Raw genomic sequence first — 27,709 nt, forward strand, 5'->3', positions numbered from 1 at the left:
CTAATTGTTTAAGATATTCAGAAAATAGGCCAGGCGCAGTGGCTCACACCTGTAATCCCAGTACTTTGGGAGGCTAAGGCGGACCAATCATGAGGTCAAGAGTTCGAGACCAGTCTGTCTAACATGGCGAAACCCTGTGTCTACTTTAAAAATACAAAAATTAGACAGGCATGGTGATGCATGCCTGTAATCCCAGCTACTCAGGAGTCTGAGGCAGAAGAATCGCTTGAACCCGGGAGGCAGAGGCTGCAATGAGCCGAGATTGTACCACTGCACTCTATCCTGGGCAACAGAGCGAGACTCTGTCTCAAAAAAAATTCAGAAAATAGAGCATTAGTACTATAAAATGTAAAACTGACTTTGTTTATCTGTCTTTTGTTTAGTCTTTTTTATTTTCTTTCAAAATGAACAAAGTGGTAGTGTTTACTTCCAGGAACCTATAAATCCTAACTTAACCTAATATTACAGGACTTTAGAAGAATTACCACTGCTGGGGGCAGTGGCTCATGACTGTAATCCCAGCACTTTGGGAAGCCGGAGCAGGAGGATCACTTGAGCCCAGGAGTTTGAGACCAGCCTGGGCAACATGGCAAAACCCCATCTCTACAAAAAATACAAAAATTAGCCAGGCCTGGTGGCACAAGTCTGTAGTCCCAGCTATTCAGGAGGCTGAGGTAGGAAGGATTGCTTGAGCCAAGGAGGCAGAGGTTGCAATGAACCAAGATCACGCTACTACACTCCAGCCTCAGTGACAGAGCCAGACCCTGTCTCAAAATAAATAAATAAATGAATAAAAAAAAAATTAAAAAAAAAAAAAGAGTTACCACTCAGGAACATTCTAGAAAGAATTCTAGAAAGATGCCCATCTAATCTAGAGATTTATCTATCAACTGTCTGGGGAAGAGCTGACACCAAAGTTCCATATTAAGGTTCTGTTTATTGGCCAGGAATTGGGTAAGGGCTCAACATACAGTGAAGAGCAAGAAAATTATGAATCCATTTACTATAAATAATAGAAGACAAAAGTAAGAGTCACTAGAGGGTAGAAGGGCATGATCTGTCTCTAGGATGTCGGGGGAGGGGGACATTTCTTGGCAGGGAAGAGGAAAGTTCCCAGCATTCAAATAGGGTGGTGTTTCTGGCACTACTGAGTGCAACCCTTAGGGTCCTAACTCTAGTCTCTTGTATCACATCTAATGATTAATTTTTAAAATCTGAATTAATGTTATCATCATCATGATAGCCATTCAGCTCCGAGGATAGCAACAACCCATTCTGAAAACTCTTTCTTCATTTCCAGGAGTTTTCAGTATTGGTTTCCCCCGTGTTGACAGTCCTTTTCTGTCTCCTTTGCTTGATGTCTCCTGTAAACATCAGAGGGACCCAGGAATCAGCTGTCAGCCTGTCCCTTGCCTTGTCTTCATCCACTCTGCTTGGGGTTGACATACAGGCCTATTGCTCAAACCCTGTAAGTTCCCAAGAAAAGTCCTGTTTTCCTGACTAGCCTTTGGGCAGCTCTGGGAACTGAGCTCTCATAATATCCTATCTGGTAAGAGTCCTTTTGTTTGCCTGAGGCCTCGAGCCGTGCTGTACCAGTTTGTCCAGATGGTTTATACTAACAGTGTGATTTATGGAGGAACATCTGGAGTCTGGAGCGTCAGTGACTGACCCTTTACAAAAAACCATGGACACCCAGGTTTAGGTGAGTTTCCCTCGATGTCAATGCTTCACACACGTCATCACACATCATTGCTGGGAGATTTCCCATGTGCTATGGTTTGGATATTTGTCTCCTCCAAAACTCATGTTGAAACTTAATCCCCAGTATGGCAATATTGAAAGATGGGGGCTTTTAAGAGGTGATTGGCTCACGAGGGCTTTGCCTTCATGAATGGATTAATCCATTCATGGACTAACGGATTAACGGGTTATCATGGGAGTGGAACTGGTAGCTTCATAAGAAAAGGAAGAGAAACCTGAGCTAACATGTTACCACACTCAGTCCCCTTGGCATGTGAACCCCTGCACCCCTTCAGGACTCTACAGAGTCCCCACCAGCAAGAAGGCTCTTACCAGATGCAACCCCTTGACCTTAGACTTCTAAGCCTCCATAACTGTATGAAATAAATTTCCTTTTTAAAACAAATTACCCAGATTCAGATATTCTGTTATAGGCAACAGAAAGCAGACTAATACACCATGTGACTCCACTGAAAGAGAACACTTGGAAGCTGGTGCAGGGTATCCTCCAGACTTCACCCCATGCACCTTTTCCCTTTGCCAATTTTATTCTCCATCCTTTTGCTGTAATAAACTATAACCATGAGGTTAACAATTGGGTCCTGTGAATTCCTCTAGAAAATCTTTGAGCATGAGGTGCTCTTGGGGACCATCCTGACAGAGGAGTTCATCCAGCCCCATAACTTTAAATCCCACTGACAACTCTCAAATGTGTATCTCCAGCCATGATCTATCTAGACTTTTATGAACAATTGCCTACTTGATTCTCCAGCTGATTCTTGACATGTCTAAATTCTTGACATGAAGCAAATTCTTCATTTCTCTCCTTATCCCAGAGTTGCTCAGAAAGTGACCTGTCAGTCATCCAGTTGCCCTGGCAAGAAACCATGGAGATATCCTTGTCTCCTCACTCTCTTTACCTTCAGCAAATCTCATTCTGACTCTCTCCACCCCTGCAATTCCCAGGATTCTAAGCATTTCATGCCTACCTCTCCTAAGGAGCCTCAATCCCTCACTTCACTATGTGTTTTCTCCTTTTATTAAGAGCTCTTAATTTCTTAAGAGCTCCTTGTTCCTTATCTTCTGCCATGATTTGAAAAGCCACTTCTTCTCTGACCCCTGCCTTTGTCACCTGCTCCTCTCTGGCTGACTCAGACTTACTCTTCTCCCTGGAGTCTATGTCCACCAACGGTGTTTGCTCAACCTCAACCTGCAACTATGATATCCTATGCTGTTCAGTCTCAAACCTCGGCCCTCTAACTCTAGATCCACGGGCTGTCATTTTTACCATTACCATTGCTTTGAAAAAAAAATATGAGTCAAAATCTAAGATTCTGTGGGAGCTAGGGCCTGACCAACCCATTGCAATAGAACATCACAAGGTATACAGAGATGACAGAGAATGACTGGCTTATAATATGCACTTAATAAATATCATTAAATACATGATCGAGCATGGTTTCTCTAGGACTCCTGGAGAAAAAGAGCTCTGCTTCCGTTAAACCAAGGAGTTGATTTGGACGTAAGTGTTGGGCTCTGGATTCACAAGCTCCTGTTAAACAAAAAGAAAATGTGAGCTCCATTTGCTAGGTGGACCCTCCCAGTCTACTCACTGTAGTCTGTGGCCCAAACAGCCTGGTACTTTCCTTTCTTTGGAAATTCCAGAAATCTTCCTCCATTCTCATCACACTTTAGTAACACTGACACCTCTCTGTTCCTGGAATGGCCCATGTACTTCCCCACTGTGGTAAACAGACTCTAAAATGGTCCCCATAATCCCTGCTTCCTGGTATTCATTCCTCTATGTAATCTCCTCACCTTGAGGGCAAGACCTGCATCTAACCTTGCATCTAACCAATAGAATATGGCAAAGGTGGTAGGATATGCATGATTGCATGTATGTGATTCTGTTACACAAGATTATGACTTCTGTCTTGGCTTTGAAGAAACAAGATGCAATGTTGTGAACTGCCTATGGAGAGGGCCACCTGGCAAAGAACTGAGGATGACCTCCAGCTGACAGTAAGAAACTGAGGCCCTCATTATGACAGCCTGCAAGGAACTGAATGCTGCTAATAACCACGTGAACTTGGAAGTGGATCCATCCCCAGTTGAGCCTCAGATGAGACCAGGCTTTGACTGACACCTTGATTATATAGCCTTGCAGAAGAGCTGTCTAAGCAATGCCTGAACTCCTGACCCACGGAAACTGTGAGATAACAAATTCATGTTATTTTAAGCTGCAAAGTCTGTGGTAATTCATTATACAGCAATGGATAACTCTACACCCACTTCTGGGCCTTTTCTCCTGATGCCTCTCAAGTTGGACTGTTTCTCTCCACACTGTTTGCATGGTTTGCTCCTTCTAATCCCTTCAGAATGTAGCAGACACTGAGTTGACTGACCTAGCATTCTTCCCCACACCACCTCCCTCGCTTGCTTCTATTGAAGAGACTGGGAATGTTAATGTATCACTTTCTCAGCCTCTGTTGCTGCGAGGAGCACCATATGACCTTATTCTGGCTGAGATATAAGAGGAAGCTTACTGAGTGGGATTTCTGGGAAGACCTTTTGCCCTACTAATAATAGGAAACAAACATGGCTCCCCTACACAGACACTGGTGAAGAGAGGGACTCAGGTGGCTAAGGTTTTACCAGTTCAAAGCTGATTACAGAGCTGACAAACCTAAACATGATACCGTGGCCTAAACCAATCTGATTCTCCTATGGAGAATTTGAACCTAGAAATGCTTGAAGGGCAGCAGAAGATGTTATTATATATACTCTGAAGTTATAGAGAAGCAATGACCAGTGACTTACATAGAAATTCAGTCTGAATTGAGAGAATGAAATGAATTCATAGATTAGTGAAAATGAGAAACTGCGTAATAAGAGAGAAACAGCTTCTTTGTGGCATTCGAGTTGCCAAGAGGCCCAGGAGTAATTTCTGAAATTGAGTTATCTGATATTTCTCAGTGTTCTCTCAATTAATCCCCATTCAAACTATATTCAAAGGGTTTAATGTTCTTAACATTAAAAATTCTTGACTAAGATATTAATATATGAAACATTCAGCCAGGTGCAGTGGCTTGCATCTTAATCCCAACACTCTGGGAGGCCAAGGTGGAATGATTGCTTGAGCCCAGGAATCTGAGGCTGCAGTTGGCCATGATCGCACTACTGCACACAAGCTGAGCGAAAGAGCAATACCTTGTCTCAAAAAAATACAAAGGTATATAGGATATTCACATTTTTCTTTTTTCTTTCTTTTTTTTTTTTTTAGACGGAGTCTTGCTCTGTCGCCGGGGCTGGAGTGCAGTGGCCGGATCTCAGCTCACTGCAAGCTCCGCCTCCCGGGTTTACGCCATTCTCCTGCCTCAGCCTTCCGAGTAGCTGGGACTACAGACGCCCGCCACCTCGCCCGGCTAGTTTTTTGTATTTTTTAGTAGAGAGGGGGTTTCACCATGTTAGCCAGGATGGTCTCGATCTCCTGACCTCGTGATCCGCCCGTCTGGGCCTCCCAAAGTGCTGGGATTACAGGCTTGAGCCACCGCGCCCAGCAGGATATTCACATTTTTCAAGAATAGTTCATCTGTTAGGCTAAAATCTACCCCTCTTTTACTTATCCTCCATGGTAATTTATCTGCCCTATGGAACAACAAGGAACACATTTATCCCTCTACCTGAAGCCTGTCAGACACTAAAATAATGGAGTCCTCTGTCTCTAAATTTTCTCTTTTCCAAACCCAATAAAACCCTGTCAGTAGGACATGGATTTGAGCCCGTGTTCCGGCCTCTCACTTATTCCTCCTCTGGATAAATTCTGACTGGTCACTGACTTGTTCAGAATATAGAATCTAAAGTCCATTCTTGGAAATGGAGTAATCTGGCTGTCCTGATGACAGGGTTAAGATCACTTGCATTCTCTAAAGTAATTCTACTAGTCCTTAGAACTATGGAGCCATCACTTGACTGCTCTAAACTTGTTATTGGAACCTTTGCTTATGCCTGGATGAACTAACAGTTTTCTTCTTTTTAATTTTTTTCTGAGACAAGGTCTTGTTGGGTTGCCCAGGCTGGAGTACAGTGGCTGGACCTCAGCTCACTGCAACCTCTGCCTCCCAGGTTCAAGTGATTATCCTGCCTCAGCCTCCCAAGTAGCTGGGATTACAGGTGCCTGCCACCATGCCCAGCTAATTTTTGTATTTTCAGTAGAGACGGGGTTTCACCATGTTGGCCAGGCTGGTCTCAAACTCCCGACCTCAAGTGATCTGCTCACCTCCACCTCCCAAAGTGCTGGGATTACAGGCATGAGCCACCATGCCTGGCCCAGTTTTCTTCTTTTTGAATAATGTAACTAATCATACCTCTCTGTTTTATTGTTACCAGGAAGCTTAGAGACACATAAGAGATATAGGGGCAGATATCATGTAGGCCCAGCATATATTTTTTACTTTTTACCCATATCTTGACTTCTTGCTATTGTTAAAAATATTTTTTCTGATTGTAATTTCTATTTCTAATTTAACACCATTTTGTAATGTTGTATATAAACTGCTTCAAATCTTCCACAGGAAAAACTGCTTCAAATCTCCCATGAGAAAAATGTGGGGAAGTAAATATCATGAATGAAATGAAAGATTGGAAAGGAAAGGAAGGGAATGAAAAGGAATAGACTGTTTAGGAATGTAACTGAAAGAGATGGCAAAAGCATAAATGAAATGGAGGGAAACTGAATAGGACAGAAAGGAATACAATATAAATTAAAGGCAGAGAATGGAGTGAAATAAAATGGCATGATGTCCAAAGAAGTGCAAATGAAAGAAATTAAATGAAAAGGAAAATTGTAGTGGAAAGAAAGAAACAAAGGAAAATCAAATGGAGCAGAAAAGAGAGTAATAAAATAAGGTAATGAGCGGGAGAGAAATGGAGAGGAAATGGGAGAAAAGTAATATAGTAGAAGGAAAGTCTAACATTAAAGAACAAAAATAAAGCAACAAAATTAAAAAAAAAAACAGAAAAGGGATGAAATGGAATGCCATGGAATATAAAATAATGAGATGAAATGAAACTGAAATCAATGGTGTAAAGAGTAGGAAATGCAAAGGACTGCAAAGAAATGGAAAGAGCTTAAATGAAGTGAAAAGGAGTGGAATGGAATGACTTGAAAAGAAGAAATTAAATGGAAAGCTTCAAAAGGAAAGTAATAAAGACAAGGGAATGAAGTGCCATAAAGGGCATAAAGGGACAGGATGAAGTGAGAAAACATGGAGTAGAATGGAATGGAATAGAATAGAGTGGGATGGATTGGAGAGAAATGAAAAGGGAAAGGAATTGAAGAGAACAGAGGGAGAGGAATGGAAAACAGTGAAATATAATTGAATGAAAGGGGAGGGGATGGAGAAGAGAAAGTGAATGGAAAAGAAAGAAGGGAATGGGAAAAAAGAAAAAGTGAATGGGAAAGGAATATAAAGAATAAGAACTGGAATGCAGTGGAATGAAATGAAAACCAATCAAATGGAAATGAATGTAAATAGGGACATTGACTAGGAAGGAATGGAGAAGTAGAAAACAAAACGGATGAAATGGATTAAATATATGGATGGAAATAAGAGGACTGAAATGGGATGGGAAGAGTAAGACTGCAAATGAAATAAAGTCGTGGGATGGGAATTGAATGGGCTGGAATAAAATAGAGTGTAATGGAATGTAAAATAAATGAATTGAAATGAATTAAAAGAAAAAATAAAAATGGATAAAATGTAATAGAAAGAAAGGAAAAGAATGAAAAGGAATGAAATAAGAAAGAGATGGAAAGGAGTGTAAAGGGATCAAACAGAGCTGAGTGGGATGGAATGAAAAGGCATGGAATGAGCCAGACATGATGGCTCATTCCTGTAATCTCAGCACTTTGGGAGGCCAAGGCGGGCAGATCAATTGAGGTCAGGAGTTCAAGACCAGCCTGGCCAACATGGTGAAACCCCATCTTTACCAAAAAATAAAAAAATAAGCTGGGTGTGATGGCTCAAGACTGTAGTCCTAGCTACTCAGGAAGCTGAAGTGGGAGAATCCCTTGAACCTGGGAGGCGGGGGTTGCAGTGATCAGAGATTGAGTCACTGCACTCCAGTCTGGGTGATGGAGCAAGACCCTGTCTCAAAAAAAAAAAAAAAAAAAGAAAAAAAAAGAAAGAAAAGAAAAGGCATGGAATAGAGTAGAGTGAATGGGAAGAGATAGGATGGGGGGGAATAGAGTGAAAGGAAATAAACCAAATGGGATGGAAAGAAAATGGCAGAGTGAAGTGATATGGAAATACAGGAAATGAATAAAGCTAAATGGATAGAAAGGAAATGGGTGGAGTGAAACATGGAATGCAATAAAATGGAGTGCATTGGAAAGGAATGAAGGAAAACTAACTAGAAAATGACATGATGGAAATGGGTAGGATGGAATTGAGAAGATTTTTAAAGGGAAATTTTCTTTATAGTTCATCCTACAGACTCTTTAGTAGGGAAGAAAAACCAGATTGATGACAGATTTCCACCTGTCCAAAGACTCAGTGTGGCATAAACATACCTCATAGATTGACTCCGTGTTTTTTGGCACAGTGGAGAGCAATCTGAGTGGGGGCATCAGAGGTTTGGGTGGTGGCTTCCATGGGCTGAAGGAATTGCCTCCAGGGCTTGCTGAAGGCAGCTTTGTCTGCAAGTAAGCAGAGAAATCAGGCAGGGCCTACAGTCATAGATTGCCAGGAATGTACAAACTTACACTCGTCAGAGACCCAGAGAGTGGAAGGAATCTGTTCAGATTCTTGCAGATAATCAGAGGTGGAAGCAGGGTTAGAACCCAGGCCCTTGCCCTGGCCCAGAACTCTCCTTTTTCCTGCTGGCTCTGCAACCTTTACTCCCAGCCTGTGCTGGTCCAGTACCACCTCACTGGCAGTCCAATTCCAAGCCCTGGAGGTGGAAGGAACAAAAGAGGATCCAGGGTCTTGGCATCTGACCCAGCTCCCTGTGAGGCCTTAGGCTACTCTCTTCCCATTCCCGGCCCTGTGCTGTGCCATGAAAGCTTGACAAGATCATCTCTCAGGCTTATCACACATAAAATTCTCAGACTGTCTTTTCTCCACAGATTCTTTAACCAAACCCATCAGGGCCAATGTACCTCATAGGTCTCCTCTGGAAGGTCTGGTGGTTGCATCTGGGGAAAAACAAAGTTGCAGAGAGGTCATAGGGCTTGGAACAGGGGCACCCCAAGAGATTCTCAGAAATAGCTTTGGCCTCAGAGGCAGTTATAGCTCTTCTGATTCCCAGAGGGCTCAAAGCTAGGAACTGTCATGTCAAGGAGTAAGAAGACGAGGAGAAGAGATGAAAAAACTCGGAAGGGTCTTAAGATCCTCAGAGAAGTCAAAGGAGGAGATGCAGAGAGACTCAACCTGGCACTGGGTTTTCTCAAAATATCATGCCAGTCCCCACCCTAAGAAGTAAGACTACAGCAGCCTGGTCGGCGGATCAAGGAGGGTCCCTCTGCAGCATCACTCACCTTTTCGACTCTGATCCGTCCCTGCAGCTGGGATATGTTGCAATACTCAGGACTCAGGCTTTCTAGAAAAAGTGAATCTCAGTCAGGAGCTGGAGTTAGAAAGAGATATGGGGCAAGGGGCTGTTTTTCCAGGACCCCTGTCCCCAGAAAGGAAGTGCAGAAGTCTTCCTTCCCAGGACTCCCTGTCGTATTTCCACTGAGCTTGACCTGGGAATGTCCTGGAAGTCAAGTTCTAGGTTAGGTAAGGCTGTCTGGTGACACAAATGAGGAGCGAAATCTAAGTTCTAGCCCCAGTTTTGACAGTGGGTCCTCTGTAGCCTGGGTTTAGCCCTTTATCCCTCACGGCCTTGGTTTTCCTCTCTGTAAAATGGGGCTGGATTGGACAGTTTCTAGAAAGCCTTCCATATCAAAAGGCCTGTCCTTCCAGAATCCCAGACCTAGAGATGGCAAATGTTTCATTTTGTCTTTGGTTAACTCTAACCCATCAGTAGAGGGCACTCGAGGCACTCTATTGAGATATGAGGCTGGATTTGGATTCAGCAGGATGTAGTGTTGTGATTGATTCATTCTGTCTACAACAATCAATTAACAAAGTTTTCTGAGATTGAGAAAGGAGAGCATTCCAGCATGTTGTCCTGCTTTTGCTATGACTATTGAAACAGGCAGAACCCGTTAGAGGGCTTGACTCCAATCTCATCCATATTCCAGATGGGAACACAGAGGCTCAGAGTGGGCAGGGTTTGCCCTGATCATACAGTGACCTGGTGGCAAAGCTGGGAGCCCCCAGCACCAGCCTCTTCTCCAGCCCTCACCCCCGCCCCAGGCATCATCCATAGAGTCACTCACCGGAACTGGGCTCTGTGGGGTGCTCCTCCTTTGGAGTGGGTTGTGAGGTCTCATGACTGGGGTCCTCTGCTGTTTTCCTTGAGGGCCTGAAACCCCAAAACCCTCATTCTTCTGTGCCTCTAGTCCTTGCCCATCTCCACAGGTTCTGTCCGTATACCATGTCCATTCTTGGACAATGCCCCCAGCCCTCTGAATTCCCCAGGTGCCAGACACGACTCAGCACCATGGTCAGCAACACGCCAGGCAGGCGCGCCCCCTGCTGGCCACACCCCCATCCCCCACCCTGTATCCCTGTATTACCGTCTGGCATTTCTGATGTAGAGAAAATAGCCCAGTTCTGAGGCCACAGCAATGACAGCCAGGATCCCGATGACAATACCAGCAATGGCCCCTGAGGACAGGGAGGAGGACTGGGGACCTGGGCAAGGAGAGAGAATCAAGACCCAGGCCTGACACACCCTCATCCCTGCCCCCAGCCCATTCCCAAGCTTGCAGCTTTTTCTCTACTGACATTTTGTGAGCACTGGTTTTCCAGTCGTTGGGAGGCATCAGATTGTGGTTCTTGGTTTTTGGTTTTGCTTTTTTTTTTTTTTTTCCAGACAGAGTCTCGCTGTGTCACCCAGACTGGAGTGGAGTGGCGCGACCTCAGCTCACTGCAACCTCCAGGTTCAAATGATCCTCCCACCTCAGCCTCCCCGAGTAGCCGGGACTACAGGTACCTGCCACCATGCCAGGCTAATTTGTTTTATTCTTTGGTAGAGAGGGGGTTTCACCATGTTGCCCAGGCTGGTCTGGAACTCCTGACCTCAAGTGATCCATCCGCCTCAGCCTCCCAAAGTGCTGGGATTACAGACATAAGCCACTTCACCTGGCCTCAGTCTGTGGTATTAACAGCATCATTTCTAAAATAAATATCCAGTTTCTGGGTCCAAATTTCAGCAGTGACTTTGGGCATGCTACTTAACCTCTCTATGCTTCAGTGGTCTCTTTTGTAAAATGAGAACAACAGGGTTTATAGGACTTCCGGAAAGATTAAACATATATGTATTCATGTTCTATATATATAGTGTTTGTTTGGAACCATGGAAAGTGATCAGTAAATGTTGGCCATGATGACAATGCCAATAAGCATAATGGATCAAATATGGCTTTGCCTTTCTTTCCTCCCAGAAAAGAGGCACACACCAGAGAAAAGAGCTTTGGCAACCAGAAACCCGGCTTTGACTTAGAACCCTTTGACTCGCTGGGTCCGTGTGACCGTGGACAAGTGAATTCATTTCTGAGTCTCATTTCTTCATCTGTAAATAGCACAGGATGTTTGCAAAGATGAGATGAAATCATGAATGTTGACACCTGGCACATAGTAGGTGATTAATAAATGGCAATTGTTTTCATTAATCAGGTCTGCCAATTGCCCATCTCACTTCTGCCTGAACCTTTCTCAAAAGGGTGAAATCGAGCCACTGGAATTAAGAACACAGCCACAAGGGTCAGGAGTGTGAGGAAGGAGCTCTGCTTTGGAGGGGCAGGAGGGAACTTCCTGGGGTGCCTCAGGGATTCTTAGTTTCATTCTTTGCACCTCCATTTTTCTTTCCCCGCACCCCCCCCCCCCGCTTTTTTTTTTTTTTTAGATGGAGTCTTGCTCTGTTGCCCAGGCTGGAGTGCAGTGGCGCAATCTCAGCTCACTGCAACCTCCACCTGCCAGGTTCAAGCAATTCTCCTACTTCACCCTCCCAAGTAGCTGGAATTACAGGTGTGCACTGCCATGCCTGGCCATTTTTATGTGTGTGTATTTTTAGCAGAGATGGGGTTTCACCATGTTGGCCAGGCTGGTCTCAAACTCCTGACCTCAGGTGATCCACCCACCTCAACTTCCCAAACTGCTGGGATTACAGGTGTGAGCCACCGTACCTGGCTGCATCACCATTTCTTTCTTTCTTTTTTTTTTCTTTTTTTTTGAGACAGAGTCTCGCTCTGTTCCCCAGGCTGGAGTGCAGTGGCACGATCTCGGCTCACTGCAAGCTCAGCCTCCCAGGTTCACGACATTTTCCTGCCTCAGCCTCCCAAGTAGCTGGGGCTACAGGCACCCGCCACCACGCCTGGCTAATTTTTTGTATTTTTAGTAGAGACAGGGTTTCACCATGTTAGCCAGGATGGTCTCGATCTACTGACCTCGTGATCTGCCTGCCTCAGCCTCCCAAAGTTTTGGGATTACAGGCGTAAGCCACCAGGCCCGGCCTCTGTTTCTTTGTATCTCTAGCAAGAATAAGAATTCCAAACTCTACAGACTCTTTAAAATTTTTTTTGAGACAGAGTCTTGCTCTATCACCCAGGCTGGAGTGCAGTGGCATGATCTTGGCTCACTGTAACCTCTGGCTCCTCTGCAACCACTGCAACCTGGCTGCCTCCCAAGTGATTCTCCTGTCTCAGCCTCCCAAGTAGTGTGATACAGGCGCCTACCACCATGCCCGGCAAATTTTTGTATTTTTTAGTAGAGATTGGGTTTCACCATGTTGCCCAGGCTGGTCTTCAACTCCTGACAATATGTGATCCACCTGCCTCACCCTCTCAAAGTGCTGAGATTACAGGCGTGAGCCACTGTGCCCGGCCTCTATAGACTTTTGAAGGGATTAACAAGATCATGTATAAAACTACCAGCACAGTGCCTGATACATACCAGATGCTTGACAAATGGTGGTGGTGATGATGATGATAATGATGATGATGATGATAGAAGCAAGCTCTAAGCACCAAGAGGCCTTCATACATGATCTCATTCAAATCCTACAATATCCCCGTGAGCATCAGCTGAACTCACCACTTCCTTCCCTGAGCCTCTGTTGCTCCATCCATCAAATGGTCTTACCAAGACCACAAGATTGCTCTGAAGATTAAATGAGGTAATTTGGAAGTTGATATAAATGGTGTTCTAGGCTTAGTGAACAACTTGAGGAGGCCAGCCTGGTTTTAAACCTCGATGACAGGATTTGAGTCTATAGATCTCAGTTTCCCTTCCTGTACAATGAAGAAACCAACAGGCTCACCTCAAAACTGACTGATAGAAAGTACCCAAGAAGTGTCTGCTGATATTATATATGGGAAAGTTGGATTCAGACATGTGGCACAGGCTCAATAAACAATAATTTTAGGCTGAGCGTGGTGGCTCAAGTCTGTAATCTTAGCACTTTGGGAGGCCAAAACAGGAGGATCACTTGAGCCCGGGAGTTGTGCAACATAGGGAGGCCATCTCTACCAAAAAAATATAAATAAAAAATTAGCTGGGGGTGGTGGTGCACACCTGTAGTCCCAGCTTCTCAGGAGGCTGAGGTGGGAAGATGGCTTCAGACTGGGAGGTTGAGGCTTCAGTGACCCATGATCTTGCCACTGCACTCCAGCCTGGGTGACACAGTGAGACCCTGTCTCAAAAAAAAAAAAAAAAAAAAAAGAAGGAATAATTTTATTTGTTTAACAAATACAATATGCCAATCACTGCCCTAAGAACTTTACAAATGTTAACAATCTTCAACAACCCTAAGAAATAGGCAGAATTATTATGTTTTTTAGATAATAAATCAGAGGCCCAGAGAGGGTAAGTAACTTGCCCAAGGTCACACAGCTAATAAGCATTGGAGAAGGATGTGAATCCCAGTGAACAGTAACACTGTTGCCTTCTCAAGAACTAAAGACAGAGATACAGGGACTCCCTGCCAGTCATGTCCAGTTGCTATTAACATCATTTCTGATTCCCCATATAGCTCACTCCTTCCCTCACTGGGTATGTCTCTGACTCATTGTCCTAAATGACTGAAAGATAGGCGTCACGATATGATTTGCCTGTGTCCCCGCCCAAATCTCATCTTGAATTATAGCTCCCATAATTCCCAAGTGTTGTGAGAGGGACCTTCTGGGAGATAATTTCATCACGGGGGCGGTTTCCCCCATATTGTTCTTATGGTAGTGAATAAGTCTCACGAGATCTGAGGGTTTCATAAAGGGTTTCCCTTTTTGCTTGGTTCTCATTCTCTTGTCTGCCATCATGTAAGACATGCCTTTCGCCTTCCACCATGATTGTGAGGCCTCCCTAGTCACGTGGAACTGTGAGTCCGTTAAACCTCTTTTTCTTTATAAATTACCCAGTCTTGGGCACGTCTTTATCAGTAGCGTGAAAACGGACTAATACACGTCACAAACCGAATTTACAGGCAAACAAACTGAGGCTCAGAACAGCTTGGAGAGTTTTCCAGGGAACATAGCAGGGAGTAGAGTTCCTATGTTCCCCTGAGCATTAGGGGTTAGGATTCAACAGCTGTGGACTGAGAACCTGCTCAGGCAGTGTAGAGACTGCCACACTCCAGCCCTCGGTAGGGGTAGACTAGGTGGCTGGGACCAGCATCAGGAAAGGCCCCTCGGGTCCTAGGGGAAGGCAACCCTGAGAGACTCACCTACCACCTTGACCAGGACTGAAGCGGAGCGGGCCAGGCCGGTGAGAGGGTTGGAGGCTGTGCAGTTGTAGATCCCGTTGTGTTCCCAGGTCAGAGCCCTGATGATCAGTTGCTCTCCCAGGTGCTCCCAGGTGGAGTGTTCAAGAGTCCAGCGATACTCAGCGCCTGGCTTGGACTCGGCACAACACTGCAAGGTCAGGCTGGAGTTTAGCTCTGCCTCGATGGTGCTGACCATCTTCGATGCCGACTCCCTGGTGATGTTCACTTTGTCAGGACCATCTGTGTGTAAAACCAAACGTGATGCACCCTGGCCCCCATCAGCGAGCCATTCACTTTCACCTTGGAATTTCAGTAAAATAAACAGAACATGCTCCCTTTTGCTCCTTAGCTGTCTGACAAGCACAGTGTGGTCCACAACACTGTGGGTGGGGGAGATCAAAACAAAAACAAGGGCCGGGCGCAGTGGCTCACGCCTGTAATCCCAGCACTTTGGGAGGCCGAGGTGGGTGGATCGCGAGGTCAGGAGATCGAGACCATCCTGGCTAACATGGTGAAACCCCGTCTCTACTAAAAATACAAAAAATTAGCCAGGTGTGGTGGCGGGCACCTGTAGTCCCAGCTACTTGGGAGGCTGAGGCAGGAGAATCACTTGAAACTGTGAGGTGGAGGTTGCAGTGAGCTGAGATCGTGCCATTGCGGTTCAGCCTGGGTGAGATAGCAAGATTCCATCTCAGAAAAAAAAAAACAAAAAACAAAACAAAGAAAACCCCTGCCTTTGCAAAAGTTAATTCAAAGAAGAGTTTTAGGTCACTTGGGCATCAGAAATTGTTGCTAGGCCAAGCGCAGTGGCTCACACCTGTAATCCCAGCACTCTGGGAAGCCGAGGTAGGTGGATGTGAGTGGAACTCCTGAGACCAGGAGTTCAAAACCAGCCTGACTAATGTGGTGAATCATGTCACTACTGAAAAATAAAAATAAAAACCAGCTAGATGTGGTAGCACATGACTGTAATTGCAGCTACTAGAGTGGCTAAGAATCGCTTGAACCTGGGAGGCCGAAGTTGCAGCAAGCCAGCAAGCCAAGGTTGCGCCACTGCACTCTGGCCTAGGAGACAGAGTGAGAAGGAAGAAAGAAGGAGAGAAAGAGAGAAAGAGAGGGAGAGGGATGGAGGGAGGGAGAGAGGGAGGGAGGAAGAGAGGAAGGGAAGAAGGGAGGGAGGGAAATTGTGGCTGTGTCCTGTGCATATAATTCCTAAGGGAGGAAGGGAGGAAGGGAGGAAGGAAGGGAGGGAGGGAGGGAGAAGGAAGTGGGGGAGTGAGGGAAATTGTGGCTGTGTCCCGTGCATATAATTCCTAACTTCTAGTCCTGTGTATTCTCAATGGTATAAACACGTGCAAATTTTCTTTGTAATGTCAGAGGGGATCATTGTCACTTTTCTCTTCTACCACATACCAGAAGGAAACAAATGAAAGTAGTTGTTGGATTCCTCATATAAATTAAAAGAGTTTGGGCCTGGAGCCATGGCTCATGCCTATAATCCCAGCACTTTGGGAGGCTGAGGCAGGGAGATCGCTTGAGCTCAGGGGTTCAAGACCAGCCAAGGCAACATAGTAAGACCCTGTCTCTATTTTGTAAAAAACCTAAAAGAGTTTAAGAGTCAAACTTTATTTAAATTAATGTAAAACACTAGAAGGGATGCAAAAGGTTGCTAATTGAGATATTCCAGGAGGGGAGGAATACTCCTTCTCTGCTCCCTCCCAAACATCCTTTGAACCTGTTCATTTCTCCCTATCCTGACCTCATGGCCACTTGGATCCCTCACCTGCATCCCAGCTCCTCCTGGTCTCCCCCATTCCAGTCTCATCCTCCACAGAGTAGCCAGAGAAGTCTTCCTAAGTACTAAATTGTCACTGTCCCTCCTGTGTTCAGAACCCTCTGTGGCTCCCCAGTGCCCTTGGGACAAAGCCTGTGGCTGATGAGGCCATTTACAATTTGATCCTTAGAGACCCCCTCCGGTCCCACCTTTCCACACCTCTTGCTCTCATTCAGGAATTAAATCCCACTCGGAGATTCCATCCTTGTTACACTCTCTTGCCTCAAAGCCGTCGCACACTCTCTTCCCTCTGCCTGGAATGCTCTTCTCTGCCTCTGCTCTAACCAGCCTACTCCAACTCATCCTTCAGCTCTCACGGTGGACATCCCCATTCATGATGAGCCTTCGCAACATGCCTCAGATGGAGGCTTCCTTTGGGCTCCCCATACCCTCCCTTTGTCCCCCAAGTTCCCATTTATCATGCTGTGTTTTATTTGCCTACTTAGTGACCTCGCCATCTCCAGCAGGCTGTGAAAGCTGAAAATCATGGCAAGTATCAAATGCTCAACATGTTGCTTACCACAGAGAGAGCACAAAATATATATTTTTGGTTTAACGACTGAATTGAGAAGGAAAGAGGAGAGAGCAACAGAGAAGTGTAAAGAGGAGCAAAGACATGTACTTAACCCCTACCTCTGCGTTCCCTGCTACTTCGCATGTACAAAAGTGCACCCCTCCTTTCTCTCCCAGCAGAAACCTCTTCTCCCCCAATCTTCTCCATCTTGGTTCATGACTCCTACATCCTTTCAGTGGCTCAGGCAATAAACCTTAGAGTCATTCTTGACTCCTTTCTTTCTCTTTCACCTAATATCAGTCAGCAGCATATTCAAAATACATCCACAGTGCAACCACTTCTCAACACCCGACAGTGGCCATTCTGGACAGCTGCAACACTGGACAGTTGCCATTGTGGCCACCAGGAGAAGCTCTTCAAAGACCTCCAACAGCAGAAATGTAATTGACCAAGGGCCCAATTGCTGTGCCCCCAGATCTACTCCCAGCCCTCCCACAGGCTGCACCCTGCCAGTACCTGAGTGCATCCAGGAAACTAAGGCAGGCCCCTTCCTGGGAGACATGGGAGGTCCCAACAGCCTTGATGGGTGTTCCTTCAACTGCATGGTTATCCAGGTGCTTCTATTCAAGTCTCTGTCCCTCTCCCTGTCACTTGGGGTCACACTCGCATCTCAGTCTCTCAGTCTGATGGCTCTCCCCAACCTTCCTGCAGCTGCCTCCCTAGTTATCCTCACAGGAGCATTTCCCCTAATAAAACCCTTGCATGAATAAACCCATTAATCCCACCTTGGGGTCTGCTTCTCCAAGGATCCAGACAAATACAGCTCCTCTTACTCCCCTTCTCCCTGGCTTCTATGTTTGCCTCCCCGTAGACAAGGGCCAGTGAGACCCTGGGAAAGCTTAAATCTGGTGGTGTCCCTAAGCCTTATCCCGTGCTTCTCTGTTTATGGTCTGGTTTCTCCACTAGAACATAAGCCCCCTGAGGGCAGGCGCTTGGCCTTGTCCAGTGCCCAGATTCATGCCTGGCACAGAGCAGGAGCTCAATAATCATAGCATGAATGATTGGAAGGAAGAACTTAAAGAGAAGGAGGGAAGCAGGGAGAAGGGGAAGGTCCAGGCCCCGGCTGACTCACAGTTGATGGTCAGCTCAAGGGGCTCACTCCGGGCCCAGCTGCCCCAGTTCCAGACCTCACAGGCATAGGGCCCCGTGTCATTCCGCTGGAGGCCGTGGATGATCAGGGTCCTGTTTCCAGCTGACAGCTGCAGGTGCTGACTGGGCAGGAGGGGCTGGCCACTCACGAACCACTGGACATTCACAGTCTCATTGACGGTTTGGCAGGTCAGGTCCACGGACCTGGCGTTCTCCACAAGGTTCAGGCTTGAAGGCACGACTCTTGGCGTGGTCAGTTTTTCTGGAAACACGTGGAGGTACAGGGTCAGGTTCAGGAAGATTTCCCCCATCTCTTGCCCTTGTGGGGCCCACAAGTTTTTCCAGGAGTGTGTGTGTGTGTGTTGTGGGTGGTGTGTATGTGTATAGGATTTGCGTATGACTGGTGTGCGGGGTACATGTATGTCTTTTGTGGATGAATGTGTGTTGTGTGATTTTTCATGTGAATATGTAATGAGTTTTGTGTATACGGAGAGAGTGTGGTGCGCGTGTGTTTTGCATTTCTTGTGTGTGTTGGGTGTATGTGTTGAATATGAAGTATGTGTGTGGTACACATGTGCACTTTGTACGTGAGTATATGTTATGTGTATTTTTTTGTATATGAGTGTGTGTTCTGTGTCTGTGGTATTGTTATGTGTTTGTGTTGTGTGATATGTGCATATGCACTGAGTATGTGCTACATGTGGTATGTATATGTATTTTGTGTGTGCATTGTGTGTCTGTTGTATGTATGTGTTGAGGGTGTTGACTGTATGGTATGTGGTGTGTTTTCCATGTTGTCCATCTTGAGTGTCTGATGTTGAATGGCTGTAATGTTTAGCGGGTGCTGAATGTCAATGATATATGTTGTGTGTGTCCATTAGTGCATATTAGGTGTATATATGTTTTATGTGAGTGTGTCATGTATATGTGATCTTGTTTGTTGTGTAGATGTATGTGAGATATGTGTGTCTGTGTTTTGCATGTCATGTGTGTTGTATATGTGTTGTATGTGTGACCATTTTGCGTGTGTGTTGTGAGTTTGTGTGTATGTGTTATGGATTTGTATGCATATGCTGTGTGGATGTGTGTGCTGTGGGTTTGTGTGTATGTGCTGTGGATTTGTATGTGTTGTGGGTTTGTGTGTATGTGTTGTATGTCTGATGTGTTATATACTTTGTGATGAGTGAGTTGTACGCCTCTGTTGTGTGCATGCTATATGTGTGTATGTTTTGTGTGAGTGTGTGTTGTATGTCTGTGGTATTGCACAGTATGTGTACGTGTTATATATGAGTTGTGTTTACTGTGTGTATTGTACATGTGCGTGAGTGTGCTGTGCATGTGGGGTTATTATCTGTGTGTGTATGGAGTACGTGAGTGTTGTGTTAGTGTTTTTAAATGTAGACAGTTAACCTCCCCCCATCTTCAGAGAATCAAATCATGGGCACCCCCTAGAGAGCCACCAGGGTCTCCTGCAGGATGTGCCAGGCCAGGCAAAGGAGCCAGTGTGCCCAGCCTTCCCTGCGGTCGGAGCCCTGCTCAGTCACCAGCTGCATTGGATATCCCCCTGGTCCTCCTCAAACTCTGGGGTATTGATGCAGCTCAGTGGCTCTTAAGATTTTTTTGTTTTTTAGGCAGAGTCTTGCTCTGTCGCCCAGGCTGAAGTGCAGTGGCCCGATCTCAGCTCACTGCAAGCTCCGCCTCCCGGGTTCACGCCATTCTCCTGCCTCAGCCTCCCGAGTAGCTGGGACTACAGGTGCCCGCCACCACGCCCGGCTAATTTTTTGTATTTTTAGTAGAGATGGGGTTTCACTGTGTTAGCCAGGGTGATCTCGATCTCCTGACCTCATAATCTGCCCGCCTCAGCCTCCCAAAGTGCTGGGATTACAGGCGCGAGCCACCGTGCCCGGCCTCTTAAGGTTTTTTTTTAGAGTTCAAGATCCCTTCAAAAATCTGATGACAATCCTGGACCCTTCCTCTAGAATACGGCGCAAACATTATGCAAGCAACTCAATGTCATGCAGGGGTTTCTCCCTCACACAGTATCCAAAGGCCCTGGATTAAGAACTCTTGGTTCCTTCTGACATGGCCAGCATCTGACTCTCAGAAGAACAAAGGAGAGGAACCAGGAAAGGAGACTTACCGAGGACTTGAACCTTCAGAGTACCCAGGCGGGACAGGTGGGTGGCACTGTTGGACACCAAGCACTTGTACAGGCCCTCATGTTCTCTGGACACAGCATGGATGGTGAATGTGCTCGTGGTGTGAGACAGAATGGAGTCAAGGAGAAACCAGGTATAGGCAGAGGGTGGGTGAGACTTTGTTTCCGCCAAAAAGGTCACGTCAGAGCCCTCCATCACCTCAACCACCTCCCCACTGGCAACACCAGACATCAATTTGATTTCAACAGGATCAGGACCATCTGAGAGGAGAGGAACAATTACAGCAGTAACAATAGCATCAGCAACAGGTCTCTTATGGAGGTCTTTAATGGATCAATAAATACTTTATTTCCCTCCTCCCCACTCAAAGGCTAGATCAATTACAAACGAGGTGCAGTAGTCAGATGGAAATGAAATGTCAGCCTCATCCCTGGGTAAAGCAAGGTTGAAAGATACGTCTAAAGTATGCCAGCTGAATGGTTAAGGTAGCTCACACCTGTTATGTTTTGTGTGAGTGTGTGTTGTATGTCTGTGGTATTGCACGGTATGTGTACGTGTTATATATGAGTTGTATTTTGGAAGGCTGAGGCAAGAGGATTGATTGGAGCAAGGAGTTTAAGACCAGTCAGGGCAACCTATCAAGATCCCATCTCTACAAAAAATTTAAAAATTAGCCAGGTGCAATGGCTCATGCCTGTAGTCCCAGCTACTCGGGAGGCTGAGGCAGGAGGATTGCTTGAGCCCAGGAGGTCGAGGCTGCATTGAGCTATGATTGCACCACTGCACAACAGCCTGGACAACAGAGTGAGATCTTGTCTCAAATAAAATGAATGAATGAATGAATGAATGAATAAATAAATAAATAAAGTGAGCCTGCTAATGCTCTTTGCTCACCCCTATCCAGGCAAGGTTTTGGATCAAACGTCTGAGGTTTGGGAGCTCAATTTTAGACACATTAAGTTGGAGGTTTCCAGTAGAATCCAAGTAGAGATGTCAAACAGTTATACATCTGAAGTTCAAAGGTAGACAAGTCCACATCTGGATGGTATTTCAAGCTGTGAGACTGAACAAGGCACTAAGGAAGTGAGTGTTGGTGAGGGGTTGGAGAGAATGGAAAGGGACTCACACTTCACGTCCAGGAAGATGGGGTCGCTGCTCTGGCGCAGAAGGGCATCTCGAGCTTCACAATGGTAAGTCCCCGAGTCCTCCCGCTGGACAACGAGGATGGTGAGGTTCTTGCCATCCTTGGACAGCTGCATGCGCTCATGGAACACGAGGGAGAGGTTGTTGGAAACCCAGTGGATGGTAATGTTGACATCCTTGGTGTTGCAGTAGAAGGTCACCATATCCTTCTGCTCAATGGCAGTGCCCGGGCTGACTGCAATGGTAGGCTTGGCCAGCTCTGAAAGCAAGCGAGGGAGACAGAGGCAGAGACACAGGTAGAGGAAGAACAAACAAGATGTAGTCACAGGGGGACCCAGAGAAACAGGACTAGACTGGAATTGCTGGAAGACACTCTGGAGTTGGATGCCTGGGCTTGAATGCTGGATCTACTGCTCATTCTAGGCGTCATCTTGGGCAAGTTACTTCCCTTCTCCAAGTCCCATTCAAAGTGATTGTGCAAGTGAAGCAAAGGGTCTGGGACCTGACCAGGGGTCAATCAATGTCAACTGCAATGACAATCAAGCTTATGACACGGGTGCCAGCAAGGGCCCCCTACCCACTCTTTTTCTTTATTGATATAGGGTTTCGCTCTGTCACCCAGGCTGGAGTGCAATGGTGCAATCATAGTTACTGCAACCTTGACCTCATGGGCTCAAGCGATCCTCCCACCTCAGCTTCCCAAATAGCTGGGACTACAGGTGTACACTACCATACCTGGTGAATTTTTTTTTTTTTTTTTTGTAGACATGGTGTCTCCCTATGTTGCCCAGGTGGGTCTCGAACTCCTGGGCTCAAGTAATCCACCCATCTCAGCCTCCCAAAGTGCTGGAAATGACAGGCATAAGGAACTGCACCCAGCCCCCCCACCCACTTTTTAGCCAACTTTGCCCACCCCAGCCATGACAGTCACAGCCCTCCCTCTTTACCCCGACCCCTGGCACAGATGACTGGACCAGTTATTGCCAGACTCTGGCTGAGCCAATCAGATTCGTCCTCTTGGGACTTTGGGTGTGAGGCCCGGATGGGGGATCTCCATGGAGGCAGAGATCAACATGACCATCTTGTTTTCTGGCTCCCACCTCTGGATCTGCCATGAATCTGGGGTATCCTGGGGGTCCCAAACACAGACAGAACAACATCCTCACTTTGGGTGGCATCAAGTGGGTTGGCATCAAGGGTGAGCTGGGCTGCAGCTGGAGGATTCCATAGGGTCCAAAGCGAGGCTAGAAGGGGAGAGAGGAGGCATTCAGGGAGGGAGAGGTGTGTTGGGGGGTGCCTGACTAGGGTCTTCAGAAGCACAGGGAGCTCTGAGGTCATAGGGCTGGCATTCCACCCATGGAGACCTGAGTCCTACTCATTACTTACCAGCTATGTGACCTGCAGCATGTTTTTTGTTTGTTTGTTTGGTTTTTGTTTGTGTGTTTTTGTTTCCTGAGGCAGAGTCTGGCTCTGTTGCCCAGGCTGGCATACAGTGGCACAATCTCAGCTCGCTGCAACCTCCACCTCCTGGGTTCAGGTGATTCTCCAGCCTCAGCCTCCTAAGTAGCTGGGATTACAGGCACAGGCCACCACGCCTAACTAATTTTTGTGTTTTTAGTAGAGACGGGGTTTTGCCATGTTGGCCAGACTGGTCTCGAACTCTTGACCTCATGTGATCTGCCTGCCTCAGCCTCCCAAAGTGCTGGAATTACAGGCATGAGCCACTGTGCCCAGCTGCAGCATGTTTTTGTCCTCTCTGAGCCTCAGTCTCAACTGTAAAATTGGTGTTCTATCACCTGCTTCCTAGGGTTGTTGTGGGGGTGGTAATGAATATTGGCAAACTTTAATTGGGCTGCCTGATAGTCACTGTGTTCTCTCCAATGATGTGCCCTCTACTGGAGCCACATGATGGTCCCTGTATTCCACATAGAGGAAAACCGATGCTCAGAGAAGTGATGTCACTCACCAAGACGGTATTATCAATGGCAGAAGCTAAAAACCTGGCCTGCCAGGCCCTGAAGACTGCGCTCTCAACACTGTAATTCCTCCTGTCAGCCCAGAGATGGCCACAGAGCCAGCCCTTGATTAACAGGTACTTCTACTGTGATCTTGGTGAAAAATATTGACTTTTGGTACTTCCTCTGATGTGCCCCTAGGCAAGATTTCACTTGCATGGGGAGGAAAGGAGAACAAGATAGCAGAAGTTCCCAGTTTTTGGCGGGGTATAGTGGCTCATGCCTGTTATCTCAGTACTTTGGGAGGCTGAAGTGGGACGATCACTTGAGCTAAGGAATTTGAGACCAGCCTGGGCAACATAGTGAAGCTTTGTCTGTACTAAAATTTTTTAAAATTAGCTGGGGGTGTTGGCGTACATCTGTAGTCCCAGCTACAGTCTGAAATGGGAGGATCACTTGAGCCTGGGTGTTTGAGGCTGCAGTGAGCTGTGATGGCACCATTGCACTCCAGCCTGGGTGACAGAGCAAGATCCTGTCTTAAAAAAAAATACAAACACACACACAAAAAATGAGTTCCCAGTTTTCCATTTGATCATTCTGCACACCACTACGGAGGCTGCAAGAGACTATGGGACCTGGCACGGTGGCTCATGCTTGTAATCCCAGCCCTTTGGGAGGTCGAGGCGAGCGGATCACTTGAGGCCAAGAGTTTGAGATCACCCTGGTCAACATGGTGAAACCCCGTCTCTACAAACAAACAAACAAAAAAATACAAAAACTAGCCGGGTGTGGTGACAAGCACCTATAAACCCAGCTACTTGGAAGGCTGAGGCACGACAATCTCTTGAACCCAGGAGGCAGAGGTGGTGGTGAGCCGAGATAGTGCCATTGCACTCCAGCCTGGGTGACAGAGCTAGACTTTGTCTCAAAACAAAAACAAACAAACAAACAAAACATGAGACTTTGCTGGGGCCCAACCCCAGCAGCTGTGCTCACATGCAACTGACCTCATCTCTCCCAAGAGCCCCATTAACGCAGACCCTCTGCCCCTCTCAAAAGGGCCCCAATGTGGCCCTAACACTGCCCCATTCTCTGCCCAGTCAGTGAATAAGGGCACGAGCTCTTAGGAACAAATATGAGCTCTGTCACTTACTAGCCCTACTATCATGGGTAAGGGACTTTCTCTTTGTGCGGCTCAGTTTCTTCAACTGAAAAATGGAGATAATAGTAGAACTCAGCTTATCTGGTGGTTGTGAAGTCTGAGTGAGATTATCAAATGTGACATGCTTAACAGAGTTCATAGCAAATATTCAGCCACCATGATGGCAACGATGATGACGATGATGGTAGTCTTGATGACGGGTTCTCGTGTCTGTGGTTTCTCTGCCTCAAATGCTATTAGAGGTTAGGCCCACAGCCTCAGAGCCTGACCACCTGGGTTTGAATCTCATTTTTGCCATTTATTTGGGCAAGTGATATCCCCTATCTGAGCCCCAGTTTCCCCATTTGAAAAATGGAGGTAGTAACAGTTCCAGCCTCACTTAACTGTCGTAAGTATAAGTGAAATGATGTGAGCGAAAGCATTGATAGGGGCCTCATCATATCCGCCCGAGACAGGAAGCCTCCCTCCGTGGAAAGCCTGCCGTGGCCCCTTCCCTCTGGCTTTCTTCTCACATTGCCCTGCCTTTGTGCCATCAGGAAGAGGCAACACTCACAGAGACACCTGTGGATGCGGCTGATAACTCTCAGCCTCCCAGGACTACGGAGCCCCTGCAACCTTCCAGGGTCAGCCAGGAAGCGCCGGCCCAGAGAAGGAGAAGCTGGTCTCAGAGACACATAGCAAGGCTGGGCTGAGCCCTCACCTCTGCACATGACCTGTTGCAAAATAATGTCTTCACTTCCAAAATACTTTTTTCGTCAAAATATTCTAGTTTCTTCCTTTTGTCTCAGATGCCTTTTAGGCAGAAATTTCACATTCATCCCCATCCTGATCCGTGGACCTGGCCACCCAGGGCTGGCACAGCCTCCCTCCGCCTATCTCTCATCTGCTTGTCTGAATCTCCATGATACTCCCTCTCTCCCTGTGTCTCTGAATCTATTTCTGTCTGTGTCTTTACACAGTTCTCTCCCTGTCTCTTTGTTCTCTGTCTCCATCTCTCTCTGCCCCTCCCTGTTTTTCCCACTGGTCTTTCTTTTCTTTTCTTTTCTTTTCTTTCTCTCTCTCTCTCTCTCTTTCTTTCCCTTTCTTTTTTTTTTTTTTTTTTGAGACAGACTTTTACTCTCACCCAGGCTGGAGTGTAATGGCACAATCTCGGCTCATTGCAACTTCTGCCTCCCGGGTTCAAGCAATTATCTGCCTCAGCCACCCAAGTAGCTGGGATTACAGGTGCCCACCACCACACCCAGTTAATTTTTGTATTTAGTAGAGACAGTGTTTCACCATCTTGGCCAGGCTGTTCTTAAACTCCTGACCATGTGATCCACCCACCTCGGCCCCCCGAAGTGCTGGGATTACAGTCATGAGCCACTGCGCCTGGCCTCCACTGGTAACATTTCTAAGGTTATTTTTTTACCTTTTGTCTCTGTCTCCCTGTGTATCTCTTCTTCCTGTATTTCCCTCTCTCTCTCTCTTTCTCCCTGGGTCTCTGGTTCTATGGCTCTGACTCCATCTTTCTCTCTCTCTCTCTTTCTCTGTACACACACACACACACACACACACACACACACACACACACACACACACTTTGGCTTTCTCTCTTGTCTCTAGTCTCTGTTTATGTCTCCTTCTGTCAGTCTCTTGCATCTGTATTTGTTTCTGTCTCTGTCTCTGTGTCTGTTTCTCTCTGCCTCTGTCTCTCTTTCCTCAAGTGTGTACACACACACACACCACTGACAAATATACATATATTTTTGTCTCTCTCTTTGTCTCTGGTCTCTGTTTAGGTCTCCTTCTGTCAATCTCTTTTGTATCTGTCTTTATTTCTATCTTTCTCTTTCTTTCTTTCTTTCTCTTTCTTTTTTTTTTTTTTTCTTTTGAGACGGAGTCTTGCTCTGTCACCCGGGCTGGAGTGCAGTGGCCGGATCTCAGCTCACTGCAGCCTCCGCCTCCCGGGTTCACGCCATTCTCCTGCCTCAGCCTCCCGAGTAGCTGGGACTACAGGCGCCCGCCACCTCGCCCAGCTAGTTTTTTGTATTTTTTAGTAGAGACGGGGTTTCACCGTGTTAGCCAGGATGGTCTCGATCTCCTGACCTTGTGATCTGCCCGCCTCAGCTTCCCAAAGTGCTGGGATTACAGGCTTGAGCCACCGCGCCCGGCCTCTCTTTCTTTCTTTCTCTTTCTTTCTTTCTTTTTCTTTCTTTCTCTCTCTCTTCTCTCTCTCTTTCTTTCTTTTTTGAGACAGGGTCTTGCTGTGTCACTCAGACTGGGGTGCCGTAGTGTGATCTCGGTTCACTGCAGCCTCCGCTGCCGAGTTCAAGGTTCAAGTGATTCTCCTACCTCAGCCCCCCAAATAGCTGGGACTATAGGCGCCTGCCACCACACCCGGCTAATTTTTGTATTTTTAGTAGACACATGGGTTTTGCCATGTTTTCCAGGCTGGTCTCAAACTCCTGGTCTCAAGTGATCTGCCCACCTCAGCCTCCCAAAGTGCTGGGATTACAGATGTGAGCCACCACGCCCGGCCCTATCTTTATATCTGTATCTGTCTTTATTTCTGTCTCTGTTTCTGTGTCTCCATTTTTTTTTTCTCTGCCTCCATCTCTTTCCTCGAGTGTGCGCGCATGCACACACACACACCACTGACAAATAGATGGATACAACCCCCCTCCACCCCCACTCACCTGAGAGCAGGATTCCCATCCAGTGGTGTCCCCATAAGTCAGCAGGCCCCATGGGTCCCAGCACCTGACTTCAGTGTGCCAGGCCGTCTGTTGTCCCGGCTTGCACACACAGACACAGTCCTCACTGCAGCTGCAGCCCCTCCACCTCCCTTCTCTCCTCTCCCCCACTGCTACAAAGTCACACACACTGTAGTGACTGCCGCTCTCGGGACAGACAGGGGTGGTGGCAGGGAAGTAACTTTGACCCCACCTCTGCCCTCCACCCCCAGGGCTGACTTTCCTTCCCTGCCCAGCGTGGAGAGCGGAAAGTCCAGGAACTCTGGAGACCGGGAACTGAGATTACGATGGTCAATAGCAATGATAAGAAAAAAACAACAATGACCAGCTCCTTGTTTCTGAGAGCTTAATAACCAGGCCCAGTGCCAAGTTCATTATAAGCAGCCAATAAATATTAAATGAGCTGGAATCATGCTTGTGATATAGATCCCAGTCATAAACGAAAGCTCTG

The 27,709-nt window shown here is 46.7% G+C and overlaps 1 protein-coding gene across 13 annotated transcripts; it reads right to left on the reverse strand.

The window, feature by feature from the left end:
• CEACAM20 (CEA cell adhesion molecule 20) lies at window positions 1-27,430 on the reverse strand. Of its 13 annotated transcripts, none has more exons than XM_077980285.1 (12): window positions 27,202-27,429; window positions 22,573-22,650; window positions 21,390-21,665; window positions 20,245-20,523; window positions 18,088-18,366; window positions 14,569-14,847; window positions 10,427-10,544; window positions 10,127-10,212; window positions 9,281-9,342; window positions 8,903-8,938; window positions 8,315-8,440; window positions 2,207-3,292 (listed from the first exon to the last, which is right to left on the reverse strand). In XM_077980285.1, exons 1-12 carry the CDS (start codon window positions 27,251-27,253, stop codon window positions 3,239-3,241), a joined length of 1,725 nt encoding a protein of 574 aa, XP_077836411.1. In that variant the 5' UTR covers window positions 27,254-27,429; the 3' UTR covers window positions 2,207-3,238. The 13 variants fall into 13 exon arrangements, 10 of the variants coding, with proteins under 10 accessions (XP_028694772.2, XP_077836410.1, XP_028694770.2 ...); XM_028838938.2 differs by having other exon boundaries at window positions 22,507-22,650; XM_077980283.1 differs by lacking the exon at window positions 27,202-27,429 and adding an exon at window positions 25,077-25,525.
• Between the last annotated feature and the right edge of the window lie 279 nt (window positions 27,431-27,709).

The sequence above is a fragment of the Macaca mulatta genome, chromosome 19 (genome assembly GCF_049350105.2).
Source record: "Macaca mulatta isolate MMU2019108-1 chromosome 19, T2T-MMU8v2.0, whole genome shotgun sequence".
Taxonomy (NCBI): domain Eukaryota; kingdom Metazoa; phylum Chordata; class Mammalia; order Primates; family Cercopithecidae; genus Macaca; species Macaca mulatta.

Bases quoted from the DNA above. Each gene is read 5' to 3' on its own strand.
- CEACAM20 (XM_028838936.2), bottom strand. From the start codon at position 25,233: ATGTGCAGAGGTGAGGGCTCAGCCCAGCCTTGCTATGTGTCTCTGAGA. The intron at 14,848-18,087 runs GTGAGTCAGCCG...TTTTACACACAG, and splicing joins CCTTGAGCTGACCATCAACT to ATGGTCCTGACAAAGTGAAC. The intron at 10,213-10,426 runs GTAATACAGGGA...TTGGGGTTTCAG, and splicing joins TACATCAGAAATGCCAGACG to GCCCTCAAGGAAAACAGCAG.